The sequence below is a fragment of the Carassius gibelio genome, chromosome B7 (genome assembly GCF_023724105.1).
Source record: "Carassius gibelio isolate Cgi1373 ecotype wild population from Czech Republic chromosome B7, carGib1.2-hapl.c, whole genome shotgun sequence".
NCBI lineage: Eukaryota > Metazoa > Chordata > Actinopteri > Cypriniformes > Cyprinidae > Carassius > Carassius gibelio.
This window is the reverse complement of record NC_068402.1, coordinates 9,429,502-9,448,120: the sequence shown is the minus strand read 5'-3', so window position 1 is coordinate 9,448,120 and position 18,619 is coordinate 9,429,502. Positions and strand designations below refer to the sequence as shown.

The following is an 18,619-nucleotide window of genomic DNA, read 5'->3' as shown; positions in this document are numbered from 1 at the left end:
TAGGCATCAGCATTCCGAGAAGTATAACACTCTCTATTTGACTATTGTTCTGGGTGTTTTGTTAAGACAATGAAATTTTTTGGCCTCTTCCTCCCTTATTCTTGTTGTGCTGGATGGGGAAGAACAATTTTAAAATGCTTGTGATTGGATTATTTTAGCCGGTCTTCTGTGCCTTGTAATCGAGCAGATGTTGTAGCGGTGGACGAGATGGTCATAACATTTACTGTGCATCTGTATGTGTTTGTGGGAACGCTTCTTGTTTATTATGGGATTTATTAGGATTGAACGGCCCCTGAAAGGCACTTCTGCAAACGGTTACTGTGGCATCTCAGAAATGCATTTTGTAACTTAAGGCCATTATGGTCATGAATCAAATTAGAGATGTGTACAAGTAATCAACTATACCAGTGAAAACACAATTTGGACACTGCGCATTTGTTCTCTACACCAGGCAAAGACACAATAAAATTAGCATGCTAAATCACTCCCATAAATCTAATCAAATGAATGCACTGGGTGCTGCTGTTGATGTGTGAGGCTGAAGTGATACGAGGTAATCGCTTAATAACTGGTGCATCCAAAGGTTGTGGAAATTGTTGATTCCTTTTTGATATGTGTGACACTTGATATATTCATGCAGTCCAGTGGATGATGCACCTTACTGCAGCTCACATCTCCATAAAAGTTCAATCAACTTTTCAAATAAGAGTTATTGTTATTGAATCTAAACAAATACATTCCCACCTTAAAATCTATATTATATTAACATAATTAACTATATAAACTATATTCCCTGACACACAAACAGTATTATTTTAAATGTTAGATTTGGGAGTCTGCCATGACACTCATTGAGAGCAATACTGCAAGCATATTGATACAGATGGAGACATTCCAGATTGAGAGATGTCGCCTTTAAAATAGTTTTGTCTTTTAATATATTATTGTAATGTAATGATTTCTGAAGGATCATGCAGAGACTGGAGAAATGGCTGCTGAAAAATCAGCTTTGCATCACAGAAAATAAAAACAAACACATAAAAAACATCTTTCCTCTTTCCTGTCTGTGTGTGTGTGTTGATTTCCAGGGCGTATATTGGACCTGAAGACGGGGACAGTGAAGAAGGAAGGACAGCAGTCCTCTATGAGAATGTGTATGGGCTCCAGACGTTCCTTCATCTGCAGAATGAGGTACAGATCTCATGGTCACTGGTGTGGTGATTAACGATCAGGACTCATAACGGAAGGTTGCAAGTTCGATTCCCAATAGAAGAATGAGCTTTGAACCATCAGCATATCGATTTTTTAGATATTGGCACACCATAGTCTTTGCATATTGAGGCCATTTGGATCCAATTTAAGCAGATTTTGAGAGCTTATGTCACTCTCATAAAATTAATTACACTGTGTGATGTTTTAAAAGGTTCATATTTAGGTGAGCTGATTGACATTATAACTACTTAGAAATAAATTCACGCCTATGTGTTTATTAACTGTAGGTGTAGAAGTCTGGGTTTATGCATCTTTCTGTCTTCATTATGATCCTTCATGAAATATTCCCTTCTTTATCCAAGTTTTTTCATTCATCTCTTTTTCTGAAAATACTAAAATTTTACTGGTTGATTTTTAAAGCCTGCATGAACTTTCAAGACAACAAAATGCAATATTAATTGGATTTTTTTAGCAATGAGGCAAACAGAAACTTGATGTTTATCGTTGCCGAACATTCCTGTCCTTCCCCGCAGTATGTTTAAAAGGTGTTTTCATTCATAATGTTGTTTGGAAATGTTGTTTGGTCCATATTTAGCACCAGATGAAAACATGCACTTCCTGAATTTGATTTGAATGTCCGTGCCAGTTTAAGTCGCAAACCATGACGAGCAAATTCCAACATAATGCATGATTAAGCCGCATATGTTTTTGTGCATCCTTTAGCACATAAATATGAGAGTTAGCAACTGTGTTCATGTTTAATGATTTCTATTTGTGGCTCTTTGACAGATTGAAACCGCATGCTAGCGGATGAGCGCATCTGTTGAGTGTGTGTTAAAATGCTTGAGATAAACAGAACCCCTAAAAAGCATGAGCGTCATTCTTAAAAGTTCTTACACAATTCTAGACATCATGAGTCAACTCTGAAGGACGCTTACTTGCTTGTTGTTGTCCAAAAACGTACATGCCATTTATTTGCATACCTTGCATTCATGAACACAGCCTATTTGACATAGACCCGAGGGACGACAGATTGTCTCGCCAGGTTGAATGGAAGTGATTTTGGGAGATAAACAGCTCAAGTTGGAACAGATGTGAACTATTTTACCCCTCAACAGGGTCAGAGATTTCAGGTCGCTCGTATAGTCTTTACTGTCTTTACTTGCTGGATTCAAATGATAACAGCTATACATAGTCATAACATGGTCACTAGAATATTAGATATCATCAGTGGTTGTGCTATTAATAATTTATTTATTTTATTATTAGTTGTAAAAAAAAAAAAAAAAAAAAAACTTTTTTTGTTTCGAGTTTAAAAAAACATTGTAGTCTTGTATTTTTCTGTGAACATGACTGACAACATTTTTAATTGTCAATTCTTTCTTTCTTTAGTAATTGTTAAACTATTTTCTAGCTATGCAGTCTCTGTGTGCATATTATTAAATCCGAATTAAATGCCACAAAAATGTAATACATGTATATATTTTTACCAACATAAAAAAAATAATAATAATAAGTGATCATTTGTACCATAAATTGAGTTGAGGTTAAAAGTTTTACAAAAATTAAGATTTTTTTTTTTATATATAGTTTTCTTGTATTTGTCAATTTGTATTGACATCTTGACTGTTCATTTATTTATTTGTTTGTTTAGTTTCTAGTATTTAATAGTTAATGCAGCCTCTTAATACATAGTATTTAATCTGAATCTACTTTGCCGATTGTACCACAAAAAAAAAAAAAAAAAACTTAAAAAATGATTGCTTTTTACTATTATCATCATAAAATATATGGTAATTTACTATATGCCATAAATTAAAATAGTTAAGTTGTTGAGGTTTAAAGTAAAAAATAAATAAAATAATAATAATTATAATAATTATATATATATATATATATATATATATATATATATATATATATATATATATATATATATATATATAATTTTGTCAGTATTTTTCTTTAAAAATAAATAAATTTATTTTTAGTTAACATGACCTCGGAGTACATATTATTTCAATGTAATCTTTTACAATTTTTATCATTGCTTTTTTTAAATAATACAATCTTTTTATTTTATTTTAAATCATCTAGGTGATCATTTGTGCCATTAAAAGCTGATGTTTCCAAAGTTTAATGTTTAACATACTTTGTCAGTGTAGTTTTTTTTTCTGCATCGTTTCACAGTTAATGGAGCCCTTGAAATGCACTTGATTTAATCTGAATGTTCTTTGCTCTTTAATTTTTTTTTAATCATTTATTATCACAAATAACTTAATGTAATTAATTTGAGGTTTCCAAACTTTAATGTTTAACAAAAATGTACATGCATTTGTAGTCTCATCCATTTATGGTGAGAATTTAAGGATATTCAAATGTTTTTTAGGTGTGGCAGTGCTCCACTGGATCATATCTCACTGAATCGGTTGTCCAGCATGAGAAAGAGATACAGGTATGAATCTTCTTCTTTATTCATATTTACAATTTTCAACCCTAGTTTATTAACCAAACATCCTGTAATTTAAAACAGGACTTGTGCAGTAAGATTTGCTGATTCATTTATAGTGTACACTTACAATCAAACCCATTAAAAAACAAAACAAAAAAACAATGTACCTTGTGAACGTTTTGTCAGGTAATCTAAAAGTCAGCTTGATGTGCTAACATGTAAATGAACTAGTTTGTTTTAAGTCAAAAGTATTTTATCTGACTGAATAAACCTGAATGCATCGGATTCCATTAGGAATTTCTTTACAGTAAGCAATTAATTAAATATTACTTAAATAGCACATTTTAGAGTCTGTTTTTTGTTTCTGAACATGGTTTAATGGTAAGTCTTGAAACAGTGAAAGTAAAGCAGCACACAGATAATTAAATAAACGCTTATCTATTATCTTAGTTGTCTTGCAGCGCTTAGGACTTTTGGCATTACATGAATGACTTCTAGGAATTGTGTATCCTTAAAGAAAATTCATAGAATTTGTTCTTAAACACCAGTGTTTATGTTCATCCCTCCTGTAATTTGCCCTTTGAACCCTGATGTTTAACCCAATGCATCAAACTTGCAGTGCTGTGTGTTTTTTGGGTTTTGACAGCTCTGGAATGCAGGAATCGCCTCTTCCAGGAACATCTGTGAGAGAAATACATTGCAGATGTCTGATTGATAAATGGCACATGTGTGTCAAATGTTTATGCAAAAAGGCCTGTTGTACAGTTCACAAAACTGGGCCAATATGGATGAGGGATAATATTGGATACTAAATCGAAAACAAAATAATATTGGTTTTCATTTCCATTTGGTAGATCCTTTTATCCAAAATGACTTTAAGTGCATTAAAGGAATGTGCTTGATCTTTATGTGTTGACCCTAAGAATCGAACCCATGACCTTGTGTTGGGCACGCAGTTGAGCTCATAAACAAGAATTAAATGATGATTGCAAACTAACTGCCATGGCATAGCTATCCGTTGAGCTTGCAAACTGAAAATAAATTAATGAACTCAAAGTAAATGGAAACTCTAAATCTAATCTTGACTGATTTGACAGGGGATGGGATTGTGCACAGAGCGCATGAAGAACATTATGAGAAAGGCACACGAAGTGCTTCGTATTAATGGACGGGGTAAAAAGTTTGATTCAGAGTCCAAGGATATTGTGCATATTTGGTTTCCCTTTGCTTTTCTAAAATCTCTTAAGTTCAGCAGACTAAATATATTTAATTTGTGAAGATTCCAGGAAATGTTATTTTGCTCTCATGTTATTACTTTTAAGTCTGTACACTGTTTTCGGTGCTGAAATGTATATTTTTCAATGTGTCAATGCTACAATCCATTACATTTCGACATATAAAATGGTCGTGATCTTCAGTTCTGTTTGTCTGTGTTATTGGCATAGAAATTAAATTACTTTTATCTAATTACTAAAACATTGATATAAAACCTAAATAGAAATGTTGAACAAAAACTAAAATTTACTTCATCTAAAGCTGAAATTTAATGTACTCTGTTTTTAGTTTTTTCAGTAAAATATATATTTATTCAGCAAGGACATGTTAATTTGATCAAAACTGTCTCTAAAGATATTTATAATGTTACAAAAGAGCTTTATTTCAAATAAAAGCTCTTAACCTTTCTGTTCACCTGAAGAATCTAAAAAAAAAAAAAAAACTTAAAGTTAACTGAACACGAGTAATGATCCTGAAAATTAATCTTTGCATCTCAGGAATAAATTGCATTTTAAAATATATTTTAATAGAAAAGTTCTTTGAAATTGTAATAATATTTCACAATATTGTTGTTTTTACTATATTGTTGTTTTTACTGTAATTTTGATCAAATAATATTTCACAATATTATTGTTTTTACTGTAATTTTGATCAAATAAATTAAGCCTTGCTGAGCAGAAGGAAGATCTTTTTAAAACACTAAAGCTTACCAGCCCCAAACTTTTGAACTGTAGTGATATTGAAATAAAAGCAGGTCTGAAATCATCTTGATGTGTGCAGATGGAGTCATGCTGTTGTTGTGCTTCTGTGTTTTGTTTTGATGTGAAATGCTAAAGGGAACATTTTTGCGGATGTTCGTGCCGGCTTTCCAAATCAGATCCTGCAGCCCGTAATCCTCATACGACCCGAATACCAACTTTAAAGGACCAAACACGAGTACCAGACATGTTTTGTTTGTTTCATTCTTCGTTTCTCTTTCATTCACAGGAATGGTCTTGGTCCGTCTAAGGAGGGGGAGGCGCAGTACTCCGTTGTGCACTGTACCGGCTACATCAAGGCCTGGCCGCCGGCGGGTACTTACACAAACACACTCAAACACAGTCAGTTCAAAGCCACTGAATCAGAGACAAACATACAAATATCCAAACAAATACTCCAAAGTGGACCAGTGTTGGGTAAATAAAGGTTGATCTAAGGCTAGGATAATATTTTTTAAATTGGGGGGGTAAAAGTATTGAAAGTAGAAGTACAAGTGTGCACAACTTGACTAACAAGATTGTGTTCAGTTTTAACTCTTTCTTCCATTTTGTATTTTTGGGGTAAGAATAAGAAGCACTTCATCCGGTAATTAGGGTCTTTTAATTCCAACATAAGAAAACATTTCTGGAATCTGCGTCTGAAATGGCATGTATTTACAGTTTATGCATCTCAGAGGGGACATGGATTGATTTAAACTGCAGATACAGATGTATAAATAGGCCTAATGTTTTGTTTTTAACATAAAACTTTGAATACTGACATTTGAAATAATTTAAAACATGAAGAAAAAAAGTTGAAACGCTAAATTAAAACCACCAGTAGGTGACAGCAAGTGAATGTTAACGAGTGAGTCATTGAGCTTCAACCATTCATTCAAACGGCTGATTCAGTCAGATACAAAGCATTTGACTGTGTTAATGAGTACATCACTGAATCATTTATTCAACGGATTAGTTCAAAAAGCTGATTCATTCAATAATAAACACCGTCCATTGCTTAGAGATGCAAAACAATGCTGTGATCTTTGTTTGGAACTGTTTTCGTTAGCAAAATTGAGCAAAAACAAGCAATATTATGTAATAAATGTAAGTCACTTATTGCTTTACTTGTACAAAATGATTATTAAATGTGCTCATGCATCTGCAGGAAAAACTGTACTCTTTGTGTGATATAGATTAAGTTAATTAGTCCTACATTAAATTATATAAATATAAAAAGCATACAGAAGCCTTGTAATAAATCTTTTTTACAGTGCACTTAACAATAAGCTTCTATTATGCAACATAAGTGTATTAATGAACAATGAGCAATGCATTTGTTACAGTATATAACATTTTTTGTTAATGTTAGTTATTAATACAAATTCTTTATTGTTTATTAAAGTTTATGTTTTTAAATAATGCTGATACATTATTAAATTAAATGATGTATTGGCAAGTGGAACTTATTGTTATTGATGCATGTAAATTAGCTGGTTCCAAAAATTATTATTTGAATCATGTGATTTTTGTGCTAAATGTAACTTAAAGAGAAATGTTCACCCAAGTTGTCATTTATTTACCCTCACGTTGTTCCAAAGACATTGCATCTTGGTTAACCTTTGAAACACAAATTGAGACATTCTCAATGTCTGAGGATTTGAAAGTCGAGGTCACTCAAACTTAAAAGATCTGAAAAAAATAAATAATTAAAAAGCACTATAAAACGAATCCATATGAATCAAGAGGTTTGATCCTTGATGCAATCACTTAATATGATGAACAGATTTAATATATAAACACATATACACTATGTAGTGAAGACATGGTAAACACCGAAGCTCAGCCATGTGTCCTTGTAGTTGTTGATTCTGGACCTCAGGTTTCATTAAAATCTTAATTTGTGTTTAAAAGACTAACCAACATTTTATGGGTTTTAAGTATGATGGCGGCGATACAATATTGACAGTTTTCATTTTTGGGTGAATCATCCATTTAACTTGCATTCATCATCAACATGTACTGATGCAAATGATTCAGAGGAACCAGTCCTTTTTTTTTTTGTAGGTTCCGCTTGTTAATATTAATTTAATATTCTTACTCAGTATCTGAGTAGACATAAAGAGTAGCAATATTATTGGTGTTTTTTTATATAAAAATAAAGTGTGTATATATATATATATATATATATATATATATATATATATATATATATATATATATATATATATATATATATATATATATATATATATATATATATATATATATATATATATACATTTTTCTCTTTTTTTTTTTGCAATCTGAAACCTAATGGAACAAGTTGTTTGGAAAATGTGTTTGAACTTCTTGAACTACCAGAACTCTGGAATTCAGTGTTAAATTCCAATCGAACCCTTCAGTCCGCAGAACTGTCTGGACTTTTGGATGACTCCCATATGACACCAGCATGCTATACCCCCCCGCCCCCCCTGGCCTGTGATTCCTATTAACACAACAGCATGTGTGCAGTGAGAAAGGAAGAAAAAGACTGTGAACTGAGGAACCCTTAACTCAAAAACCTGAACTTTTAGCCTCATATCTTTGTTGGAGGTTGTCCAGGTATCCTCTGAGCGCATCTCCAACATATGTGTGCGTCGTATAAAATTAATCACTCATGCTGGACATCCTGTTTGTTGCATAATGGCACAAAGTAAGGATAAAAATAACCTGCAATGCATGATTGTCAGCCATTATGGTGTCATACTGGAATGTGGTGATTTAAAAGACATCTCGTATCGTTTTCATCACGCTGAATGCTAATCAGTGCATTAATGGTTAGGATATGCTCTGGCCTCACCAGATGGCCCTGATATGCATTTTTGATCAGTTTCATAGCATTTGCAAAACAAACACAAGGCTTTATGTGCTCTTTATTACTTTGATATGCAAGCAAATGAATTCTGTCTGCTTGTATAATGTCAGTTTGTGCAAATTAAAGGCAGTAAATTAATTCAAACCATCGGTGCATCTGTCCGTGGTATGCAGCCTGTTTTCAGAGAAGTTTTTTTTCCCCCTGAATGTGTCATTTATGCAGTGATATATATACCGTTCCTGTTTATTTGTAGCACAGAGTCATTAGTATTGTGAACTGCTGTTCCCTGCACAGCCATGCACCGCTGATGCATTGAGTTGTATTTTACTCGAGGTGACAGTTTGCAGTGTGAACGTGGGAACAGACCATGAAATATTGACAATGAGACAATAAATTGACCAGATTTCACTCTATTCTGTATTTATATTATTCAGTACTGCATATATTTGCTGTATGCATAAAAACAAATATACAGAATGACAAGTGTTGAGTCTTTTGAAGCGATTATTTAAATGGATTGGTTAAAAATACTCACAAGTTACTGGTTTGAATCAGTTTAACCTTGAGAAGTGGGTCTGCAATAGAGTGAAAGAGTTTGTCAGTGGCCTTGTTTCCAAGTGTATTTTTCTAATTCTTTTTTCCCCATAGGGCTTTATAAAAAATCTTTTAATAGTTCTGAACCAAACCAACCATTTACTAGGTGAATAGCAACTTTATAAACCTTGAATTGAAGCAAAAATTATTTTTTCAAAAACCAGACAAAAAGACACAACTGTATACCATATTTCATAAGGGAAGGGAAAGAATCACGATCCCATAAAGCATTGTGAATGACATTGATAGAAATGATGGAAAAATTTAAAATCTATTAATTTAAAAATGTTGATTATATATAAGAAATCAATATATTTTATGTTAATGCAAAATAAGTAGTTTGAGACAATAGGAAAAAGTGTTCTTTTGGCTTGCCACAGTTCTTTGATTAGTGGAGATATCGCTGCAGAGTCATTAGTAGTGTAGTTTTTCACCAGGAATTAAGCTTTTAAACACGATTCTGTAAAAAAAAATAAGTTGAAATGATGTAGGCTGATGACTTCAATAAAAGCAGAAACTATCAATTAACAAGGTCTGAGATCAGAGTAGGTCTGTTTTTAAAGTAATCGTTCAAAATAATTTATTCTATGTAGAAAATAAATAGGATATTTTACTTCCGGGACTGATGCACTTTTTGGCTGAGCAAACTGTAGTGAAAGTGAAAAAAAAAAAAAAGTGAAGGTCATGACATTTTGCCAAGTATGGTAACCCATACTCATTTGAATTGGTGCTCTGCAATTAACCCATCCAAGTGCAAACACACAGCAGTGAGTTGGGAACACAGTCCGTGAACACACACCCGGGACTTTGAGCAATTGCCTTTTTCAGGGCCCTTCAGCCATGGGTATTGAGGGTAGATGAGAGCACTGTTCATTCACTCCCCTCACCTGCTTGCACTGAGACTTGAACCTGCAACCTTTGGGTTACAAGTCCAACTCTCTAACCATTAGGCCACAGCTGCCTCAAAGTAGCCTTACCCCTCACACAGCTCATCGGTTGAGCCTAAATTATTTTGTATTGTAAAACATATTTTAAAGAAAGTTGAAAACAAAAATCTAATATGAAAAATGTATAATAAAAACAATTATGTAAGAAACAGATACTCAAATCTTTTTATAGCAGTTCTTAGACATTGTGAGTAGTATTTATTTTATTTTCTATTTCTCATGTTTTTTCTCTTCTTTGCGTCATTCAGAAAGATCATTGTATCCTGAAAAGCTTTTTTAGCCGCCAACCATAATGAGGTCAAGGCAAAGAAGGAAGTGTGTCAACGAGAAATCGTTAATGCAATTAAAAAGAGATTAAACGCTTCATGTTCCTGCTTAAACAAACTCTAGGACAGGAGTCGTTTCTCTGCCCTGATTCCCATCTGTCTGACTTCATGTCCCATATACTCCACATAAACACGGCATGACAACATCCAGGAACAATAACCGCTTTGCTACTGGTTTTAGAAGACTAAAATAAATCATTATGAATGAAAAAAACTCTTGATGAGTCATGGAGACGTTGACAAAAATATTGAGAAAATGCCAATATCTGGGATCAAAAACATGTTTTTGCACAAAGATTCCCAAACAGGTCATGTGTACTGTTGCAACATAGCATCTCATTAGAAAATGATGTGGGAATAAACATGTTAGTCATCAGGATCTCCACATGTATTCAGTCTGGTGTTTGGACAAATGACTGTCGCGGTTTCTTTTCCAGGCATGACCATTCCGGATGAAGACACGGAAGCAGGTCAAACCAGCAAATACTGCTTGGTTGCGATTGGAAGACTGCAGGTATGTCTGGATCTCGGCTGTACAGTATATGGCAATAAAATTATCAAATGCATGACAGCATGCTTGCATCTGCCTGGAACACCATAGCAACTGTATAGTAACATTTGAGCAAACAAACAGAACCCCATAGCAATTATCAGGAAAACCCTAGCTACCACATAGCAACAGTCTAACAACTAGAATATCCTAGTAACCTTATGGCTACGTTCCAGCAACTAGAACACCTTAGCAACTACATGGCTACATTCTATCAATTGGAACACCCTAGCTACTTCATGGAAACATTCTAACAACTTGAACACCTTAGCAACTGCATGGCTACATTGTATCAATTGGAACACCCTAGCTACTTCATGGCAACATTCTAAAAACTAGAACATCCTAGTAACCGCATGGCAACATTCTAACAACTATAACACCCTAGCAACTGCATGGTAACTTTCTACCTACTAGAAGACCCTAACAACTGCATGGCAACATTCTAATAAAAAACACCCTAGGAACCGCATCCAACATTCTAACCATTAGAACACATTAGCATATTCATGACAACATTCTAACAACTATAACAATCTAGCAACTGCATTGCAGTGTTCTAGCTGCTATCTTATTTTTCTTTTTTACTTCAAAAACTAGGGTGTTTTACTTAAAAAAAAAAACTACCCTAGTAACAGCAGCATACTAACAAGTAGAACACCCTAGGAACCACATGGCAACATTATAATGACAATACACCCTAGTAACCACATGGCAACAATCTTCTGTAGTTGTTGTGCACATGCAGGCAAACTCTAGAGAGAAGATGTATTAGGATATGTTGAACCTGTCCTTTCTTTACCTTAACTTATTATTATTCACATTTCTTGTCACATATTTCTGGGAACTTAATTCATCTATCATTATAAAAAGTACCTTGTCAGCTCTCAAATAACAAACTCACCTTTTAAAATCAGGGTCACTGCATAAAACTTTTGTATACTTAAGGTTTCAACGTGTGTCTAGCATTTAAATGTGATTTGTATTCAATAAATACCTTCCCACATCTGAATGTGCATAGACGGCTATAACTAATTCTTCCACAATCCCATGATAGCGCGGCACTACAAAACATGCATCTATTTGTTTGAGCATCATGACCATCTGTTTGTGTAAAAATCCCTTTACCTCGTCTCTCAGGTGACCAGCTCGCCAGTTTCCATGGATATGAACGGACTCTCTGTGCCGACGGAGTTCCTTTCCCGCCACAACTCAGATGGCATCATCACTTTTGTGGACCCTCGTTGCATCAACGTGATTGGCTACCAGCCTCAGGTCAGTTTCACTGAATGTGCAGCTTTATATTAAATGTGCTCTGTGCAATTATATGAGTTTTGCAGATATTTAGGAAACATACTAAGTTCACAAACATGTTTTTTCAAAAAACAATGCTACAGGCAGTGATTCTACTTTGAAATGTTCATTCCATGTCGGAATGTCTGTTTTTGTTTTTGTCTGGGTGATTCCACTGCTAATTTAACCAATAGTATTTTGACACCCCGGGTTGCCAGTTGTCAGAAAACACAGCGTATTGCAGCCAAGGAAGCCAGCAAATGAACTGGGTCAGAAATTGCAACGAAAAAGCCTCAACATCCATTTAAAGATCTCTATGACCAGAGGTTTTCTTGTCTTCAATCTGGCAAACCGTGTTAGTCTGATGAGAAGGGGTGGGAGAAACAATTCTCTCTCATCAGCTGTGCTCTATTTAACAAATATGAAGAGTTTGTATGAATCAAGCTTTCATATGACTGTTCCTTTTCTTGGGTTTGAACAGGATCTTCTTGGTAAAGACATTTTGGAGTTCTGCCACCCGGAGGACCAGAGCCACCTGCGAGAGAGCTTCCAGCAGGTACACCAACAAAAGGAAACCCAACCACCAGCACTGTTCCAGTCCTACACACATTCATCAGCACCGTGATCCTGTAGGAAAGAAACAAAATAAATAAGATCTCTCGATGTTCTTTTTGAGAAGAAATAAGAGCTAATTGGTCTACTAGGGCTGGATTACCGAAACATTCTTAAGAATAATATTCTTAAAAATAAAGATTTTTTTAAGAAAATATTTGACCAGTTATAGTATTGTAGACCAATCAGTTATGGAGATGCACATCCCTAAAATGAATGCAACAATTCCCGTTGAGCTAGTCATGGCAAAATAATCCGCTCACTTATTTGAAGTGATCAGTGAATTTTCATTAAAAATTGCCATATAGTCAGGCTAATTTTCAAGAATTGTAATTGGGAATATTTGTATGAACTTCCTATATTTTGTAAAAAAATATATATATTTCATAAATCTAGCACAATAAATATGAAGCACAAATTAATGCAACAGACAGATTCTTTAAAAATAAGCATTAAAAACTGCATCATATTAGAACATGCAACGTCAGGTAGATGTTATTTGAGGTGTTTCTCATTGAGTTGATCGGCAACACTTTAACTTCTTTAAGAAGACATGAATCTTGTCCATGATTCTCTGATTTCCTGAGAAAAACACACCAGTAATCTCCCATGCATCTCCTCAAGTTTCAAGAGATCTCAAACTGTGCTCCGATTTGCCAAGTCTGCATCATAAACCAGATATCTCAATATGAACTCTAGCAGTTCTCATGAAGTTCCCCAAAGAGCAACTGATCTGAGCTGGTGACCACATTCATTTTATAATTTGAGTCTCAGGAATATTAGGAGAAACATCTAAGACAAGGTGACACAGTGAACTCGATAGACCCCAGAGCAGGGAAAGAGCAAACTCTGAGGGGGGTGACATTATGTGAATGTTGCTTGCCAAGAAAAACCCCAAATCCTTTGCCTTCCCACTCCAGTCAGTGGAGTGCTGTTTGCAAGTCTCCATCGGTTAGTAGGTGTCGATTGGCTACCCCTGAGAGTTCGTCGAGTACCTGCAGAGAATGGTGAAGAGTCTTGTGTTTGGACATTTAAAGAGGTTTTCTCTGTTGCAGCTGTTGTTGTTGTTTGTCTTTCTGTTTTTAATCCAGTTGCCAATTAAACAGCAAGCTGGTGCTCCTCAGAAGCTCTTTTGACTTCCTCGCTCTCTCTTCCTGTCACATCACCTCTGTTCCTGCTCTTTACCTCACCCTATCTGTTTTATTTTTATCCTTCTCCTTATTTTTCTGACATTCAGTCTTTTTCAGCCCCCTGACTTTACCCTTAAGTTCCTGTCTGGCATTTTGTTTCTTTATTCATTGTTTTCTGTATTGCTCATGTTTTATTATTGTGTTTATTCATATATGTTTTATATATTTTATTGGTAGATTTTATTTATATAATTTACATTTTTGCTTCTGTTCACTTTTAGTTTTTGCTCTTCCTGTCAGGTCACTGTTCCTGTCCTTTACCTCATCTATATATCTTTCCTTTATCCTGGTTGTTATTACTCATGCTTTTGGTTGTTTTTAGCACCTTTTTCCTTGAATTTCCAGTTTTTTTTCTTCTTCTTAGTATTATTTATATACTATAATAGTGTTTCTTCAGATTTAGTTTTTCTTTTTAACTTTTATATTTTCAAATTTTATTTTGAGTATTTTTGTCATTTTTAATAGTTTTTAATATTTCTATTTAGTTTTAATTTAAATTGTTTCAGTTTTCAAATGTAGTCATTTTATTACTTAAATTTAAACAAATTAGAAACGTTAAAACAAAGTTTTTCATCTGATATATTTAATTTCTTCATTATTCCAATTAATGATAATTGTAGTTTATTATCTTTCTGTTTTTTTTTCTATTTTTATATGCTATTTATGTACTATTGTAGTGTTTCTTAGTGGTTTTAATATTTCATAATTAGATTTTATATGTTCTGTTTCCATTTTTTCAATTTAGCCTTAATTTTTGTTTCAGTTCTAGTAATTAAAACTATTTCAATTTTAAACAAAATATAAATGTTGCCTTGGTAACTAAATAGTTCAAACTGACAGGAATATTTTTTTTTAATGTTTATATATATATATATATAATTTTTTTTTTTTTTTTTTTTTTTATTCATCTTTATTTCAGTGAGTGAAAATGAATTTGAAAAGTTTTATTTTTCGCTTCACCTCTGTTCTTGCTCTTTACCTCATCCTGTCTCCTTATCTTTGGTCTTTTACAAAAACTCTCTGTTTTTCTTTTATCCTGCTCTTTATTCCACCAGCTTTTGTTCTCTTTTTTTGGGCCCCTTTTTCTTTGTCTTCAACTTCCCGTCTTGGGGTTTACAGCTACTATCAGTATTCTCTTCACACGCGTGTGTGCCAACCGTGTGTGTGTGTGTGTGTGTTGGTATTCCACCCCATGGGATGATATTGTGGGCACTTGAAGGGTGTGCGCAGTGTTTTTACTCCCTAGATGATCGTGCCCTCTATATTACGTGCTTTGCTTCTTAAAAGCCCCTCAAATCCTCCGCCTCGCTTCTCCCGGAAGGCCAAGGTTGAGTGGTCAGGTACGCCACGAAGAGATTTGTCAAAGTACTTTCGCCTCTTTCTCTGCGTAGGTCTGTTGACGGCTGATAAAGACCCCTTTGGCTGACATCCAGAAAAGCCTTCAGATAACTGGACGTCTTCGAAACTCGAGACCACACACACACACACACGTGGCGGCGTCCGCAACACACACCTGTTTCTGAGCCTTATCTGCGTCTTATCTTTTACTTTTGAAGCCAAGTGGAACAAAAGCCGACAATTTATGCGTAGCGAGACGGTGAAAGCGTGTTATTCTTGGCCTGTAGTTTCGATACTGAGTTGTCAGAGGCTAGAACAATGTACTTTCAAGGGGGTTGCTCGAAATCACTTGATGTTGTGGACTACTGGATTCTTACTTGACAGATTCTTTACTGCGTGAAGATGAAGAGACCATTTGTCATAAAAGAATGGAAAAAGAAAACCGTAGAGAGATATTAATCTCTCAAAGATCCTGCCCTGATTTCACAATCCAAAATTCTCTGGCTTCCCTAAAGTCAACTTAAAATTTAAATTGACTCTCTAATACATGTTCCTGCTTTTATAATCGAATCAAACCTAATTTTATAACTCGCTTTATCATTTAAAAGTCTTAATCCCTCTTATTTTTCTGTATCTCACCTTCAACCAAATTTCATTCACAATCCAATCAAATCTAAATGCATAAATCACAGCCAGGGATGCACAATACTGTATATCAGTGGTCATGTGACTTGTAACTTCTGTAAAATAGGTGTATTTAAGCCAATAAATTATAGGACTACATTAAATTCTAGTTGCCCTGCTGGTTTTAAAACACAAGTGAAATAAAATGTTTATTCATTAAATAGCCAGTAAGATGAAAATTCTAAGCTTCCTATCACTGTTTATAAGTCCTGTACATTAGGTTTAAATCCATCCAAGGTTAAAAAACATTGTCATTTTGTCAAAATATAATTTTAAAATTACCTCAATTCTCATAGATGCCCAAACGGTTCGCGCGAAGCTGTTCAAAAGATTCAGTTTCCTTAAACCCCACCTTTCGGTAGCATACTGTGTTCTGATTGGTCAACTGACATAAGCAGTTTGGATTGGTTGTTCCGCACACACCTCCACGGTAAACTATGCGTTAGCATCTGTTTGGGGTGAATTGTGTCTTATTCCTCTCACCGCGAAGCAAACAGTAAAATAAAAAACTTGAACAGTCTCGCTGCATTTCCTTCTGTGTGTGTGTATTCAAGCCGCGCGCTTCAGTTTGAATCTGAATAGCGCGTTCAGCGCGGGGGCGTTGTTTTCATATGGATAACTTTATCACAGAATGTCTGTTAGCAGCACTTGTTACACTTCATTTTAATGACGTGTTTGTACATGACGATCAGCGCAGACAGGCTGCAGACAAAACACATACTGATAAGACGCTCGGTAGAAAACAAACACATAACTTAATAATCATACTTCGTGTTATGATTTGGAGATGCTCGTTGTTCTAAATAAAGTTGGAAATGAACCATCCTTTATGGCCAAACGCTTTGAAAATCCTGCCTTGTACTCACTGAGATTAGAAAAGCAGTCATCAGTGAAATGTTGTGAACAGAACAAAAGGGATTTGTTGTACTGCTCTGGTATTGTGGTAAAAATGAATTTTAGCCATTGGTTCTTCTGATCTTCATTCTTTGGCAGTGAAAATAAAACAAACTTGCCTTTACAATTAAAAATACACCGTCTCCTCGACATGATGCTATCACACCAACCAGAGCGTCTGTGTGGGGGGGTGGGGCAGGTCAGAGCTCCGTTTCTCTCAAGACGGTAGGCGGAGATTATTATGCAAAGTGTTCTAGTGACGTACATAGAGATGGGCAAAAGATTTGAAATCTATAACGACTCGTTTCAGCGATTCAGAGTCGACTCCTTACTTTAGAAGCCAATAACTTTATAAATCATGTACGTTTTGGTTGAATTACTTTGCACATTGTTTACACTGATGGACAGCTACATCATACACTGTAATACAGGTCATTTTTGATTTCCCATCTGTGTGGCTCTTTAAGATTTTTTTCTCGTTTTTATACACATGCATGCATAATTTCCTCATTGTTCTCAGTTTCTTATTACAAAGCAGCAAAAAAATCCCTTGATTGACTCAGTTTGCAGCTCATTTCAGATCAAAGCAGTGTGAAGTAATTCTGATGAAAGGTGCATTGAAGCCTGGATGTGAGTCATGAGACTTCAGGGTTGGTTTGAGAAACCGTGAACTCTGGGATCTGTTTAAGAAGTTAAAATGTTTGTCTGTTTCCCTCCTGAGATCTTAGGGTCCTTTCTCAAGCCGGAAAGGAAAGTGGCCTCTTGTCTCCAAGAATAATATCCCATATCCTCTCCCCTCTTTTTTCCCTCTCTTTTTTCCCTCTCTTCTTCTAACTCACTGTATTTCTATTACTCACTTGAAGTGTGGCTATTTGTGCTGTTTGTTTAATAGAGCCATTTTTGTCAGATACTTTTTAAGGTTTTTTTTTTTTAACTCTGAAGATCTTTCTCGACGCCTTTCATGCTCTGTTGAGTGGAAAGTTGTTTTGTCTGAACACTGCTTTCTTATTTAAAGCAATCTCTGTATTTGGATGGGCAAACACTGCTTTAAGTGACAATAGAGGTGACTGTGTGGAGAGCATGTTAATGGGGTTCAGTCCGGCCAGAGCTCAAAGTGAGCCAGTCTTGTCACAAAAGCATGAACACTAATTGAGATCTTGTTCCTCTTACAATATATATAAAGCAAAACTTTGATAGTCATTGATAGTGTCTGTAGTGCTTTTAATTTGATTGTTTTCTGAATTGAATCACTCATGTCACAAGCATCAATGAGGGACACATTATCATTCTTGCATAAAGCATGCGATATTCCTCATGTTCCTAATTTCTAAAGCCAATTTGTGTTCACATTTGGTGCTTGATGAGCATTAATTTTGGATCCTAGTGGGGGACTTTGATAATAGGTTTTGTATTTGCTGTAGGAAACGATTGGTCATATTTTGCTTATTCTTTCACTGATTACAGTCATCGTTCACTCATTAAGATAAAGACCCCAGTAGGGTTGCACCAGCCATTTGTATGCTCTTACTTAAATAATAAAGTCCACATTAGAGGCTTAATAAATACAAGCTAGTTTATAACTAATGCTGTACTTAATTAGTTAGCACCATTAGTAATCTAAAAGTTCTTAAGTTCTCCACAAGGTAACATGGAAGTGC

The 18,619-nt window shown here is 34.7% G+C and overlaps 1 protein-coding gene across 4 annotated transcripts in view; it reads left to right on the top strand.

Annotated features, from left to right (window-relative positions):
* arnt2 (aryl-hydrocarbon receptor nuclear translocator 2) overlaps positions 1-18,619 on the top strand; it is a 75,001-nt gene that overhangs the window by 25,367 nt on the left and 31,015 nt on the right. For all 4 annotated transcript variants that reach the window (XM_052561059.1, XM_052561061.1, XM_052561058.1 and 1 more), the window contains 6 exons: positions 1,089-1,191; positions 3,602-3,667; positions 5,927-6,012; positions 10,838-10,914; positions 12,091-12,225; positions 12,725-12,799. In XM_052561059.1, the coding sequence (XP_052417019.1) occupies positions 1,089-1,191; positions 3,602-3,667; positions 5,927-6,012; positions 10,838-10,914; positions 12,091-12,225; positions 12,725-12,799 (542 nt within the window). The remainder of the gene's footprint in view (positions 1-1,088; positions 1,192-3,601; positions 3,668-5,926; positions 6,013-10,837; positions 10,915-12,090; positions 12,226-12,724; positions 12,800-18,619) is intronic.